This window comes from Pipistrellus hanaki (genome assembly GCF_964339955.1).
Source record: "Pipistrellus hanaki genome assembly, chromosome: 8".
Classification (NCBI taxonomy): domain Eukaryota; kingdom Metazoa; phylum Chordata; class Mammalia; order Chiroptera; family Vespertilionidae; genus Pipistrellus; species Pipistrellus hanaki.
This window is the reverse complement of record NC_140510.1, coordinates 84,726,457-84,741,880: the sequence shown is the minus strand read 5'-3', so window position 1 is coordinate 84,741,880 and position 15,424 is coordinate 84,726,457. Positions and strand designations below refer to the sequence as shown.

At 52.1% G+C, this 15,424-nt stretch overlaps 2 protein-coding genes across 2 annotated transcripts in view; both read right to left on the bottom strand.

Moving 5' to 3' along the window:
- Positions 1–168: 168 nt before the first annotated feature.
- GPBAR1 (G protein-coupled bile acid receptor 1) lies at positions 169–3,618 on the bottom strand. Its single transcript, XM_084891981.1, has 2 exons — positions 3,057–3,618; positions 169–1,307 (listed from the first exon to the last, which is right to left on the bottom strand). Exon 2 carries the CDS (start codon positions 1,260–1,262, stop codon positions 270–272), a length of 993 nt encoding a protein of 330 aa, XP_084748107.1. The 5' UTR covers positions 1,263–1,307; positions 3,057–3,618; the 3' UTR covers positions 169–269.
- A 6,903-nt stretch (positions 3,619–10,521) lies between these two features.
- The window catches only part of ARPC2 (actin related protein 2/3 complex subunit 2), a 28,185-nt gene continuing 23,282 nt past the window's right edge, over positions 10,522–15,424 (bottom strand). Inside the window, exons 9-11 of the mRNA XM_084891987.1 lie at positions 13,930–14,030; positions 13,528–13,628; positions 10,522–10,971 (exon numbers count right to left, since the gene is read on the bottom strand). Coding sequence (XP_084748113.1) covers positions 10,947–10,971; positions 13,528–13,628; positions 13,930–14,030 — 227 coding nt within the window. The 3' untranslated portion in view covers positions 10,522–10,946. The remainder of the gene's footprint in view (positions 10,972–13,527; positions 13,629–13,929; positions 14,031–15,424) is intronic.

Genomic DNA, 15,424 nt, shown 5'->3' with positions numbered 1-15,424 from the left:
TGCTGGACTCTGTCCTCAACCCGCCTTCCCGTCGATGGTGCAGCCCCACCTACAATTGCTGCTCTGTCCTGAGCTGGGATCTCCCTGGATTCTGTTATTTTAGGTTCTTTCCACGGCTGTCCTACCTGCCTCTCCCCTTCTGTGACACAGAATGAGACACCGATAAACTCGGCCAGGGGAGCTTTATTCCCCCAATAAAAGGGCAGGGTCTCGGACCCACGGGTGTGCAGACAGGTGGAGACGGGCGTGGCTGAGATGGATGGATGCTTCTAGTTCAAGTCCAGGTCCGTGCTGCTGTGGCTGCTGGTGCAGTAGGCAGTGCCGGGGCCAGGCCTGCTCCGCGAGGCTCTTCCCCGCAGCCCCCGGCGCCACCTTCGGGCGGCTGCCCTCCAGGGAGCCGTGTAGCGGTGGTCACTCAGCCCCATGGCCACAGGCACGGCCGCTGCGCTGGCACTGCCCAGCGAGACCAGGGACAGCAGAGCTCCAGGCCCCAGCGGGGGGCGCTGCTCGTAGGCCAGCACCGAGAGGAGCAGGGTGGCCACGTAGGGTCCCCAGCACAGCGCGAAGAGCAGCGTGGCCCCGGCCTGGGCCCGCGCTTGCCGCCAGGCCAGGGCCCGGGCCAGGGCCGAGGGCGCCCCGCGGCACACGGCCCGCTCCTGCCGGCGGATGTCCCGCAGCTGGCGGTGGGCCGTGACCAGCACACGGGCCGAGAGAAGGGCCGCGGCGGCCACGGCAGGCAGCAGCAGCCCGTAGACTTCGAGGTAGAGGTAGGGGGCTGGGAAGACGGCCTGGGAGCTGCAGTTGGCGCCTGGGCCCCAGTGGTTCCACCCCAGAGCGGGCAGGCTGGCGAAGAGCAGGGGGCCGGCCCAGGTGAGGAGCAGGGCCAGCCGGGCGCTCCCGGGGGCCCGGAGCGGCCGCAGCACGGCCAGGTAGCGCTCCCCGTGCACCAGCAGCAGGTTGGCGAGCAGGGAGAGGAAGGAGAAGTTGGGAGCCAAGTGGAGGAAGAGGCAGGACCAGTAGCCTCGGCGGCTCTGGCGCCACAGGCCTGGCAGTGTGGGCAGTGCCAGCCCGGTGAGCAGCCCCGCGAGCAGCAGGCTCAGGAAGAAGCAGCCGGCAGGCAGGCTGCGCAGGCGGCGGTCCCCGGCAATGCCCAGGGCCAGGAGCAGGTTGGCCACGACGATGAGGCTCGCCAGGACCAGGGAGAGCCCAAAGGCTCCCGTGGGCACAGCGCCGGGCACCTCCCTGGTGCTGTTGGGTGTCATCTTGGGTCTGGGGACAGGGAAAATCTGGAGCGGCGGCCGACATGCCTGGACGGGAGATGGGTGGCCAGAGTTAGCGTGGGGCTGCGGGTCACTGTCCTCTCGGGAATACCTATTAATCTAGAGGTTGCAGTCCCATGGACTGTAGGCTGTATACACATTTTTTTTTTTTTTCAATGAATGGCCAATTAAAATTCCTATTTCTGGCTTCTCAAGCAAATAGAGCGGTCAGCCTGGGGACTGAAGGGTTCCAGGTTTGATTCCGGCCAAGGGCACATGCCTGGCTTGCGGGCTTGATCCCCAGTAGGGGGCGTGCAGGAGGCAGCTGATAAATGATTCTCATCATTGATGTTTCTCTCTCTCTAACCCCTCTCCCTTCCTTTCTAAAAATCAATAATATATATATATATATATATATATATATATATATATATATATATATATATATTTTTTTTTTTTTTTTTTAAAAGCAAGAAATAAGTTGTGGCAACAGCCATGTCCTGTATGGTAGTAACCAGCTGGAGTGGGGACTCCCCTCAGGCCACTTCACCCGTTTCTGTTGTCTGCTGGCCCCCTTGGGCAGCTGTGCTTACGCCTGTTTAGACTGAAGATGGACCCGCCCAGGCCCAAAGCCTCTTGCCCATCCCTGCCTGCATGGCAAGGCCCTAGCCAGAAGGGAAGACGGCGTGGCTGGTGTAGCGGCCAGCTACAGCTGACAGCCTCCTCCGGGCTAGGGCTCAGGTGAAGGAGAGAGGTCCCTGTCTTCAGATGCCCGAAGCCTGGTTGGCACCTGAGCATGAGGATGGGGGTGGGGCAGGAGCGAGGCAGAGAGGGGCCACTGAGCATCAGAGTGAGTGGCGAGGTCAGAACAATGGTGGCAGCAGTGGGCTGTCCTGCCCTTGCACCGCCATCCCCGTGTGCCCTGAGGCCGGCTGGTCACAGATGAGTGAGCATCCTCTGGACAGGACTTCCAGCCCATAAACTTGGCTCATCTGCACCACTAGCAACAGGCCCCTTCCCGGGAGCTGGAGGGGACAGCGGGGTTGCTGGGGGTATAGTGAGGGGGGGGGGGGGGGACTGCAGTGAATGTGGAGATGCCAGCAGCACGGAGGACACCCCCACACCCTGAGGCTGAAGCCGACCCCCGGGAGCGGGGAGAGGAGCTGCTGGGCAGCTCTGCAGGAGGCTGGCTCTGCAGCTGGCTGTCCCTGTCCTTTCCTTCTCGGCTCCTCGTTCTCAGCCTGCCTGCACCCGGCCCCACGGCCACATCAGGGCACAGGAAGGGGTCCGGGGCCCTGTAGGACCCTGCTTCTGCCCACGGGAGCAGCTGCCATTGCTACGATTACAGTCAGTAAGGAAAGGGTTCCTACCGCCCCCTCCCCACAGCCACTCTGACTCAGGGGAAGCTGAGGGCCCCACTGGGCCTCCAGGCTGCTGCGCCCCTCCCCCTCCCCCGTTTTCTCTTCCTCAATCTTCTCTTTGCCCCCAACTCCGGACATCTTTCCTTCTCAGCAGCCCTCCAGTTTCTGTTCCCCTGTGTCCCTGCATGTCAACTTTATTAAACCCCACAAGGCCTCAGGGGACCTTCCTTCCAATCCGGCCTCTGGATCCCGGGCTGGAGCTCCAGAAGCTCCAGCCCTTCTGAGCGAGCCCCCCACCCCACCTCCCCCAGAGCGGGAGAAGAGAAGGGCCAGCCCAGGAGTGGTCTCCCAGTGGTGTGTGCCCCTGCTGGCTCTGGTGGCAATGGCTCTTCAGGACTGGGGCTGAGGTCAGGGCGGGAGGGGCGCAGCGACTCACATGGCAGTGGAGACAGGTGCTGGTCAGCCGGCCGTCCTGTGTCAGGGAACTGCTGCGGCTGGCCCCGCGGGGCCCCTGGAGCTGTCTGCTGTCCCGGCCGGGGAGGGCATGGTGCCTCCACTCTGGGACAGCGGGGCCCCAGGCTCCTGCCGCCCAGGCTCTGCTCCCGCCTGGGTTCTGGAGGGATGGAGCTGCGGCCACGGGCTTAGCCTAGCCCCACCCCTGAGGGTGGGACCTGGCACACCCTGGCCTTAGCCTGCGGGAGGCCTTCCTCCTCGCCTGGTGGACCCATCTCCCCTTCCCAGCTACTGGCCATAGCGGTCCCTTAGGGGGCGGATCCTCTCCCAGGTCCCTCAGCTTGGAGACCCCTCCCCTGATACTGCCTCGCTGATCTGAGAAATGCATTCCCGTTAGTGAATAACGTCCTTCTATCCCTCCCCCGCTTCTATCGCTCCCCCGTTTCTGCCCCAGCTAACACATTTACATTTTATGGGCTTTCTACCGGAGTGGCCAGCCAGCTGCATATTGAGCTCCATAATCCTACCTGTCTGCCAGAGGGGAGTGTGTGCGTGTGTGTCTGTGTGTGTCTGTGTGTGTGTGTGTTTGTGTGTGTGTGTGTGTGTAATGGGGTGGGAGTTGAAGATTCACTGCCCCCCATCTTTTTTTTTTTTTTAAATGGTTGTGTGTTTTACAGTTGCTTCATGAAGATCATTCTTTTTCTTTCTTTCTAAAAAAAATATATTTTATTGATTTTTTACAGAGAGGAAGAGAGAGGGATAGAGAGTTAGAAACATCGATGAGAGAGAATCATGGACCAGCTGCCTCTTGCACACCCCCTACTGGGGATGTGCCCGCAACTAAGGTACCTTTTCGTCTGCAGGCCGAGGCTCTATCCATTGAGCCAAACCGGTTTCGGCCCTGCCCCCATCTTACCGCCTGATGGACATTCCAGATTATAAAGCCAGCCTTGCCTTCTAGAGTCTGGAGTCCTTTTGTGTTTTCCTCGGCTACTTTGTGAGTCCAGTTGTGGGTCTCATCTACAAATAGCTCTGGGGGTGTGATATTGGGCACGCTAGCTCTGGGCTCCAATCTCCCCACCCGTGACATGGGGAGGAAAGCAGGCTCTGAGGGTTGCTGTGGAAAATGCTATGGGATAACGTATGTAACTAATTGGATCCCAGTGCCTGACCCTTAACGAGGGAGCCACGCTCAGGGCTGTTGCGGAAAATGTTATGGCCCACACAAGAAGCAACCAGTGAATGCCTATGTAACTAGGACAACAAATCAATGTTTCTCTCCTCCTTCCTCGATGAATAAGAGGCACAAGCCAGTGTTGGAATCAGAAAGCCTGGCTTTGGATCTCGGAATCCTGGCTGAGATCCTATTTTTTTCAGCTGTATAAATTTGGGCAAGTAACTAACGGTCCCTTGCCTTAGTTTCCTCATCTGCCAAATGGGGCTCATGTTGTACTCACCCACTGAGAGTAAATGAAATATGTGATAAACACTAGGATTTCTGCCCCTTCCCTCCAGCCAATCCTCCCCTCTAAGAAAGAGCTCCCCCGAGAGAGGCAGATTGCCTATGAAAAGCAAGAGGCCAGGGATGCTTTTGCTCCACAGGGAAACTAAGGAACTAGGTGCAGTCATGTGTCAGTTAGTGACAGGGATACATTCTGAAAAACGGGTTGTTAGCCGATCCCGTCGTCCTGGAAATATCATAGAATTTGCTTACGGTACACAAACCTGTATGGTATAGCCTACTCCTTACCAAGGGTCAGGACAGCCTACAGCTCTGTAGGGGAGGAAAAATAACTTTCCCTCTACCCTTCTGGACTCTTGGCTGTGACATTCCTGTCACAAGAGACAGATTAACAAGAGAAAACCATTTCATAACATGCATACTTGGGAGCTAGGAGCTACCCAGGGAATCTGAGTAACTCAGAATGCCTGAAGCCATCACCTTAAATACCATCTTTAGCTGAAGACCAAGGATGTTGGGGGTGGGGGGAAAGGGCAGGAAACAAGGGGTAAGGTTGTTAGGCAAATTTCAGTCTAGGTCTTCTACAGTGATAAGACTTCCTAGAGATAAGGCACTTCCCCCTCTTCCTGGCTCAGTGAGGGAGACACCCTTACAATGGACAGGTCCCTAAAGCACAAACACCTTTTACAAAGAGTAACTTCAACTTGGTTTTCAGAGCTGCTTCCAAGTCAGAGGGTTTCTTAAAATTAACCAGCCTAAAATAATCCTCATGCTAAAGAGACATGTTTGCGAGTGACAAATTCTGTTCCCTTACAGCTCTCAGGCTACAAACCAGAACAGCATGTCACTGTTCTGGATACTGTAGGCACTTGTGTAATGCATTTTGCTACATGACTAGATGATAGGAATTTTACATCTGCATAATCTTTTAAAAAATATTTTTTTAATCCTAGCTGGTTTGGGTCAGTGGATACAGCATCGGCCTGCGGACTAAAGGGTCCCGAGTTCGATTCCAGTCAAGAGCACATTGGACTGATGTGCAGGAGGCAGCTGATCAGTGATTAGCTCTCATCATTGATGTTTCTCTCTCTCCCTTACTCTCTGAAAGCAATTAAACACACACACACAGAGGCCGGGTGCGTGAAATTCATGCTCTCAGGGGAGGAGGGGTCCCTCAGCCCGGCCTGTGCCCTCTTGCAGTCCGGGAACCCTATGGGATGTCCTGTGGAGCGGGCCTAGGCTGGCAGTCAGACATCCTTAGCACTGCTGCCTCCTGCATGCCCCACACAGGGGATTGAGCCCACAACCCAGACAAGTGAGCGCCGCCAGTCAGGCTACATCTGCGTAATCTTATGGGACCACCGTCCTAAATGCAGTCCTTCAAAGACCAAAATGTCTTCTTTTTTTTTTTTTTTTAAATAGAAAAGTGTGTTTTTATTGATTTCAGAGAGAGGGAGGAGGAGGAGAAAAAATATCCTGACTAGAGATTGAATACCAGCAACCCTTCAGTGCATGTGGTTCAACCCACTGAGCCACACCAGCCAGGTTCTAACGTCTTTAAGACGTGCATGCCTGTATAGGGAGAGGAAGGGCAAGTTCGGGGTTAGAAAGGCCAGAGGTGGTGTGCCCCGGGTGAGGGAGAGAAGCCAGTCACATGCCCTTAAGACCTGAAATGGGAGGAAACAGGCTAAAACTGCAGCAAGAAAACTGGAGGTGAGACTTCAGGAAACACCTCCTCGCCCAAGAGCAGAACTGGATGAAGCCAGGGGAGTGTGGGGTTCTCTGGGGAGACGAGGGTTGGAGGGCTGGAGGCACAGCTGTCAGGGGTCCTGGAGAGGCAGGACTTACGTTGGGACAAAGTGGGTAGAGGAAAGCATCTAGCCTCAAACCCATCCTCCAGGGAGCCAGTGGGCGGGGGACACGGGGTTCCAACAGATGGTCCTCAGCCCCACGCCATCTGCGGGCAGAAGTCAGAGGCTCTGGGAGAGTTCATCCGGAGTCTGGACAGAAGTGGGTGTGGGGCCCCTCGGACACTGGGCTGCCAGGAATAAACAGACCTCCGGTTCCCAGCGCTGGCCTCCTCCCTGAGGGATCCAGGATGTCTGTGTTTCTTCTTGCTGCTCTGTCTAAACACTGTGTGTGGGATGACGTGTGAAGGGGGACAGCTTAGGCGGTGGGAACTGGGAAGCCTGGGTTCTAGGCCCTGCTCCCTCGCCGTTTCTTCCTTACTGGATTACCCAGTTCCTCTCTGCTCCCCCACAATTCCTGGGACTGACTCGTCTGCCTTTTCTCCTTTGCCCAAAGGAGCCCAGTGCAGGCAGCCTGAGATGCTCCGTTCAGCTGACTCTGCAGGCTCTTACCCCCCCCCCCACCCCCACCCCCGTCCCACCCATGTCTCCTTTCCTCAGGGCAAGTCTGCATCCTGGTACCCGATCCAGACTCTAGCAGGGAACGCTCTGGATATGATTTTTGCTGATCCTCCTCGAGCTGCTGTTCAACCCTTCACTAAGTCTTGGGAGTCTCTGAGAGGCTCAGGGCACACTCGTGTGACTGAAATGGCCAGGATCCTGGCTTCAGGAAGCCTGAAGTCAGCTGTACAGCAGCAGAACCCCTGGCGCTGTTAGGGTTAAAGAGCCAGATTCTCTAGTCTCCCCAGGAGCCAAAGGAAACGGCACTGCTTTCATCTATTTCCCAGGGAGAAGTATTGCTTGAACTCAAATAGCACCCCCACCCAGTAACCCAGGCTTGGGTCTCAGGCCTCGGTAGCTTTTGGGATGAGTGCCTATCATTCCAACTCTGAATGAGACCAGAGGGGACTGAAATGGCAACTGCTAAGTGCCACCTCTGACGAGGCAGTTAGCTCTGCTTCCTTTTCCTGGTTTCAACTTCCTGACCCTTAATCCCATCCCTCCACTTCCTATTAGTCTTACTGCCTTTTCTGCCAAGCTCCTAGATCTTAAATATATTTTTATTGATTTCCGAGAGGGAGAGGGAGAGATAGAAACATCAATGATGAGAATAATTTATCAGCTGCCTCCGGCACACCCTACAATGGGGATTGATCCTGCAATCCAGGAATGTGCCCTGACCCAGAATTTAACTGCGACCTCCTGACTTATATATAGGTCAATGCTCAACCACTGAGCCACACTGGTCAGGCCCAAGCTCCTAGTTCTTAGCATACACAGGTCCCACCTTACCCAGGCACAGAGGGTCCCACCAACACCCTCCTCATCTCCCATTACACCCAAGCAGAGAAAAATACCAACAAGGGAAGGACCTTGGCTTATGATGGACTTTGCTTCCTTAGCATTCCTACCACTTCTGATCCCCTTGAGTGTATAAGAATGGAACTTAAGATTCATTAGATGGCATTATCAAGAATAATTATAGGTACTGTAATTGCCTATGTGATACCGTTATCTTCAAAAGCCTGACCCTCATCTTGAGGCCTCCTTCCTCCCACAGTCCACAGGAACTTGGCTGAAGTTAGTGGGCCTTTGTCCACAAAGGGAGGGTCTTTCTACACTAATTCCAAGGATGTCCTGACACAGGCGAAGACAAAGGAGCAAGTCGGGAGAGTCTTCACCGCATGGACTTTTCTAAGACACTGCCTTGGGATCTACTGCTGTAAAAAATGTGCAATGCCTTGTGAATTCCAACTTATTACGGAGCTGTGCTCTCAACCCAGCAGGAAAGCAAAAACTGCTCCTAGTCACAATTACCCTTGAAAACCCCTACTAGCTATTAAGGGTGCTATTTCAGTTCAAGCAATACCTTTCCCTTTGGAAAGTGATAAAAGCACTGCAGTTGGCTCCTGGAGACATGTGGAGAATCTGGCTGTTTAACACTAACAGGACCAGCGGGTATAGAATACATACATGCATGTCACCATCACCTAACATATCTAATTCAGCCAGGCTTTCCAGCTGACAAGAGTAGGCGACAAGGGGCTCTGTCCCAGGAAAATGCCGGGCCGACTTCATGTGCGATACTCTTCCCACGAGGCCACAGGGCCAGCACAAGCAAGGGGACAGGACTCTCCAGCTGCATGTTTGTTGGGACCGGCATGTAACTCCCTGACTGCATCCCGAGCTAAGGACCCATTTAAATGAAGTCAAATGAAGTCTAGGTGACTAAATGGCTTTCAAACTTCTTGATGATGAGCTACAGTAAAACATTTTCTAATCCAGTCAAGATTTGCATATATATATACACCCTTAAAACACATTTCAAAATTGGTACTTACCTTTAATAGGCGGGAGGCACTGATTGAGCTCGTCTGTACTATTGTGTTTTTTTGTTTGTTTGTTTTTTACAGAGAGGAAGGGAGAGGGATAGAGTCAGAAACATCGATGAGAGAGAAACATCAATCAGCTGCCTCTTGCACACTTTCTACCGGGGATGTGCCCGCAACCAAATGTACATACTCTTAACAAGAATCGAACCTGGGACCTTTCAGTCCGTAGGCCGACGCTCTATCCACCGAGCCACACCGGTTGCGGCACTATTGTTTTTTTAAAAAATGCTGATGACAAAGCTACATGTGATAAAAATGCATAGAAATAACAAAAATGAGTACATGTAAAACGGGCACAATTTGAGTGATGCCAGGACGGTAACCACATCAGTTTCCTGGCTATGATACTAGTTATGCAAGATGTTACCAGGGGTGAAAGGTACACGGGATCTCTGTATTACTAATTACAATTGTATGTGAGACATAATTATCTCAAGATAGTACGGGAGCCCTGACCTGTTTGGCTCAGTGGATAGAGTGTCGGCCTGCGGATTGAAGGGTTCCGGGTTTGATTCGGGTCAAGGGCATGTACCTTGGTTGCAGGCACATCCCCAGTGGGAGGTGTGTAGGAGGCAGCTGATGAATGTTTCTCTCTCATTGATATTTCTGGCTATCTATCCCTCTCCCTTCCTCTCTGTGAAAAATTAATAAAATATCTATTTTTTAAAAATAAAAAAATAGGGGACCTTTCCCCCTCCCTACTTGGGAGTCCATTCTGTGAGACTCTCTCCCTCCCCACGTTCTTTAATAAATTTCCACCTTTGCTTTAAAAAATAAAATAAAATAAAAGATAGTACAGGAAATAAAAATGCTGGTTGTGATTCAGTCAAGAAATTTCATGACTCATGAGCCTCAACCCAGTTTGAGCATTAGATGGGGACAAATGAAAAGGGAAAGGAGCACGGATGGCATGGCTCAGCGGTTGAGTGTCAGACCTACAAACCAGGAGGTCACGGTTTGATTCCAGGTCAGGGCACATGCGGCAGTTGTGGGCTTGATCCCCAGTGTGGGGCCTACAGGAGGCAACTGATCAATGATTCTCTCTCATCATTGATTTTTTTTTTCTCTCCCTCCCTCTCTAAAAAATCAATAAAAATATATTTTCTAAAATCAGGGAAAGGAGATAGAAACCATTAGGATGGCCTTCAGACCACTTTAGGTGCTCCTAAAATTCTCCTGATAATTCTTTACCAAACAAATTTTCTGAACTAAGTTTTTTAGGGATCAGAGTCCTGCTAAGGGACAGCATACTTTGCTAGGCTCTGTATGTACTGTTTGCTAGGCAAGAATCTCCCAAAGTGAGTTTTTTTGGAGTGCCAGTCTCTTGGACTGTTATGTGAGAAAGAAAAACGTGGCCACTAAATACCTACCGATGTCCTACAGAATCACACACTTCCTGGAACACACTGGGAAATGCTATACATTACTCATGATAAAAGAATAATCCAGAACACTTTAATGTGCCTCTCACTGTCCTCGGAGTTTCTTGCTACAGCCAGACAGCTTCAGTGATGGAGCATTAGAGCACTTATTCAGCTTTACTCTGAAATGCCAACCGAGAGCTCACTAGCCAGCCAGCCTTCTCAGGGAAGGCTGAGGGGCTCTCGAGCCTGAGGTTTTCCAGTTCAGGTCTGCAGCTTCCTCGTCTTTTGGACTCACAGTCTAGAAACCCAGCAGATTCTCATGTAAGATAGAAAGATTTTCTTTATTAATGACCCCAACCGTATTTCCTTAGATACAGGAGTTTGGAACTCAAATACTCAGGAGAAAACAAGTTAAGATTGCATTATCCTGCAACTCATTACCAGTAATATATTGCAAAGCAAAAGAGCTTGGAAGGAGGGCGGAAGGGAGGAGAGTGAAGGCGGGAAGATAAAGTAAAGGAATTAAGTTGATCAAGTGGATTTTTTTTTTTTTTAATTCTTGGGAACTATCAAGTCCTTGCAAGCACAGCTCGTTTCTGCAGATTATTTTCCAACTTGTACAAAATGGAACCTAAATGGAGAATCCCTTGAGAACCTGAAGAGGTGCAACATTAAAAGCTACGATTATCCAGTAGCAAGTGTTCCAGCCGTCAGTTGCCAGCAGCGTCCTCTTCCTGTTCCCAAGAGTTAGCGGGATGAAAACGTCTTCCCCCTTTAAAAGCAGAGAGTGAGTGTAAGGGCTCGTTTCAGGCTCACCTCCCCTTCCCCCCACTCCTGACCTAGGGGTGGGAGCCCAGAGACACGAAGCAGGAGGCGGGAAGACTCCACCAGCCCTCTCCTTCTGGTGACTTTCAGGGACCGGGAATACCCGCACTAAGTCCATGAGGACACCCATCCTCCCCAGGAGGAAGGAGAACCATTTGTGCACCGTTTCTGGCTGGCCCTGATCTACTCGTCTTTGAGAGTGGGCTCACGCCTCCTGGCAGAGATCAGGTTCCTCTACACCTTCCAGCTTTTTGGCAATCCATTTGAAATCTTTCACATGGAGGCGGAATGATCAAAGAAGTGACCCTCAATTACACCTTTGGTTACAGAATACCTGCCTTGGCTTCTGAGTGTTCTACCCACTATTCCCCCCAGGGTAGCTCTGAGAAAGGCGGGTTCTCAATGACAGAGTAGTGTTTGCTAAAGCAGCCTGGAAGCAAGAGCTGAGAACCATGGGAAATTTTTCCTGCCCTGAATGTCTCACCCACCCCGAAAGGAAACCGTCCCACCTCCAATAGAAAGCTCAGGAGCCTTTGGTTCTGGCAGAGCACTGTAAGTGACAACGGCTGGCTTCTGATCCGGGGCCATTTCTTGCAGCAGGCCTGCCACCCTATTACATGCTGGTCATGGTTCTGAGGTCCCTTCTGCTCTATTGTACCAGGAAGTGTGTGTGTGGGTGTCCTGGCTTCTCCTGCCCACCCTTAGTAACATAATCTGGTTTTGGGGATGGCTGCAATTTTCTGCCTCCCCCTGCTTTCTGGGGCTCAGCTCTGCCAAAGAGAGGTTACGGGACAGAAAAAAGGCAAAGCTGCTCTTTGTAAGTCCCAGGGAGGAGTTTTATGGGCAATTTATTCATTTCAATGACTCATCCTTTCCCAGTTCCCCTATCAGGGTAGAGCTGTTATCCTGCCCCTCAGACCACCGCACTCCCTTTGCAGCGACCCCCGGGAGCACATGCTGGCTGTGCAGCAGGGCAGTGGAGGCGTGGGGGAGACACTGGGCAGTGGCTGCCTGGTGGCTCATCTCCTGAGTGGACAAGCAGGCAGCCCTGTGACTCTCTGTGATGCCCCGTGTTTGGTGTGTGACAGGCTGGCCAGGCTTCCTTCTGCTGTCCCTAGCTGCCTGTTCACCAAACTGCCTTCTCCCCTGAGCTCTGAAAGTGGCACAAAATGGTTTGCCTCACACTCGGGGTCACCAAAGCGGTGCCTGGTGAGAAAAGCGCTCCCGGGGAAAGTGAGCAGAGGAAGAAGGGAGGTTGTAAACTCCAGGATGGAGGCAGGGTTCTGGAGGGCAGTGTGTGTCTCAGCACTTAGACCTGCTTCTGCCGCCCCACTTTAGGACAGGCCAGAAGCTGCAGAGGGAATCATGCTGCCATTCTGTGGCCAGAGTTCCTGGCCACCTCTCTAAGCAGAGGATCTAGCTACAGGCTGGCAGCACTCGGGCTCTGGGCAGAGCTACCCCAGAGAAAGGCCTTTGGCACTGATTTCCTAACGAGACTGAAGTCTCCAAAGCCTCTGCCTGAAGCAGCCAGGGGCGACTTTAACTTTAACTGCTATTTGGTGTTTCAGAGGCTGAAAACCCTCTGCTCAGGCACATTAAGAGGCAGATACAGGGGGGTAAGATATGTACACATATAATACCTTAATAAAAAAGGAAAAGAAAAAAAAAATAAAGTAACTGGGGGGGAAAAAAAAAAGAGCCAGCTATTCCTCTCATCCAGTCAAGTGGCACAGACACTAACTCGCCAGAGGAGAGAGCTTGAGGCCTTATGCATGCCACGCCTACCGAAGGTTATCTGTGGGAGTGCTGGGTGTTGGCAAATACACCGGCTGTGAGGGGCACGGGGAAAGTGTGGGAAGGAGGCTTAGGTCCCCTCAATACTGTAATTCAATGTCACAAAAAACAGCAAATAAGCACCTATTACCTTATTTTAAGAACAGGACTGCCTAAACGTCACCACCAAGGGAACCGAGGCCTGGCGCTTTGCACAAAGACCTACATCTCCAGGCTCTAGCTCAGGAGGCCTCTTCTGTACACGCTCACCATTTCCATCCCTGACAAAGACAACCTCTTCTCCATGCAAAATGCCCGCTGAGGAGCAGACCAGGAAAAAGAGCACCGGTGTGTTTCCAGGCCCATTTACTCAAGCAAATGTTGTTAAAGTAAATGGCTCCTTCCCCAGGAAGACCTTGAGAAGAACAACACTGACCTCAGCTCAGGCCCAGAGAGAACTCAGCCTCTCTGGGTAAAAAGGTCCCATTGTTCTAGCTGCCATGCTTCTAGCTCATAAACACGTGGGAATAAGGAAACACAGCCCTGCTCATTCAGAAATAGAACCTGTTCACCCCACCTCTAGTCTGTCTGGCAGCTGAGGCCCAACTCTGCTGCCTCACCATGGATAGCTACCGCCCCAATACCTGAAGGGCTAGGCTACCAGCACCCACTACTGCCCGCTCAGTGAGCTCAGGAGAGGAAGGTGGTCTTGTGGGCTCGCCCTACTCACGTGATTGTTTTCATTTCTTTCTTCTCGGCGTCTGGGCGTGCCCGGTTCAGCACCTTGAGGAAGTCGGATGTTTTCGCCCGCATACGTGTGTGAATATAGGCCTGGGGGCAAACACATCGAGCAGTGAAGCAGAGGCCCACACTAGAAAGACAGCTTTGCTTTCACTAGAAGCAATCAGGAGGCTTGGAAACATCCCCTGGATTGACACAGGGCTTTGCAGGGAAGCAGGAGACATAGATTCATCTCTCTGCTAGAGGGAGTGGTGGTGGGGGAGAGATGAATTAAAACCATGATTTCCTGACCTCTGGAACCATCTACAGCCTGGACTACAGGATGACTTTTGCTATCAGCTCTAGGGGGAGAATGAGGAGGGCACGGAGCTGAGAGCTGGGCTCCTCTCACCTTAGAGCACTTGATGTGGTAGTGCAGGTAGTCCCGGAACGTGTGGATCAGGTTGATGGTATTGTCTCGAGCGCTGGCGTTGGTGTGGCGCGGGAACAGCACTGGGGGACAAACACGGAGTCGGCATTAACACCAATGCCAAAGGCAGGAGGACCAGTGACCCAGGCAGCTCCCACCTCCTGCCTAAGTATCAGCCACTCTTTCATGCCCAGGCCGTCACGTTTCCTCCCGATACAGGAAGGGTAAATACCTTAACCAGGGCAGGTGCCCGCCAGTGCAGGTGGGGCACTCAGAAAAAGGAGGAGACCATGGCAGAAAACAGAGCGCCCCAAGGAGAGGGCGTGGCCCTGGCATTCATCCATGGCTGTGCACTCCCAAAATAATACAACCTTGCCTGCCACAGCTCAGCGATCTCTTTGAAAGGTGACACTACTATCTACTAACTTGGGAGAAAATACTTTACCTTAAGAAATCAGGATTAGGCCCCAGCTGGTGTGGCTCAGTGGTAGAGCATTAGCCTGAGGACTGAAGGGTCCCAGGTTTGATTCCAGCCAGAGGCACATGCCTAAGTTGCAGGTTCCATCCCCAGCAGGGGGTGTGCAGGAGGCAACCGATCAATGATTCTCTCTCACTATTGATATTTCTATCTCTCCCTCTCCCTTCCTCTCTGAAATCAATATAAAAAAAAAGAATTAAAAAGAAAGAAATCGGGATTAGGAAGCCAAGCCTGCCTGTACTATGTCCTTGGTGCTGAAGTAGAATAACCTTCAGAGAAACTAGATCCACACAAGACCCTGTATTCCTGTGGTGAAAACCAAACATTATGGCAGAATCAATTAGGACTTCTCTCTCTTGATGAGGACCGGCAGGAGGGCTGCTTTGGGTGGAGGCTGAGGAAAGCGGCTCATGGCACTGGCCGCCTGGAGACCCATGCAGGCACTCAGCCCTCTGCACCCACAACCCCTCCTGCCCACTGTGGCTTCTTGAATCCTATTTCCCGCACCTACTCTACTCAGTGGTTTCACCATCAGCAAAATCCTAAGTACGAAGTTTTGCTAAAATGAAAAGGAATGTGCCCCGAAGAGAAGTGACCACTAGGATAGGATAGCTACATGTACAGAACCTAAGATGCTCACGGCTGGAAGTTTACCATCAGTTCATGAACATAGAGATATATGCTGCCAATTACACTGTGATATGCTATGGACTGTAGCTGCATCCTGACCTTATGAAAAGAAAAATGTGTAGCTTAGATGTAAGGAAATAGGGTAAATCCACTCACCCCATTTAGCACTGAGGAGAATTAATGAAAACGTCACGAAAGGGGGCATTTTAGGGCATGAGGTACAGTGTGTGTACACACCGCTATTCCAAACTGTCAGCTCTAGCAATGAGCCAAGCCAGACCACTAGGCAGAAGCAGCTGTAAGAGGGGAAGACTGAATTCCTTCATTGGAAAAAGGGAAATAAGTGAATCATGGTTGGAGCTTCAGCCT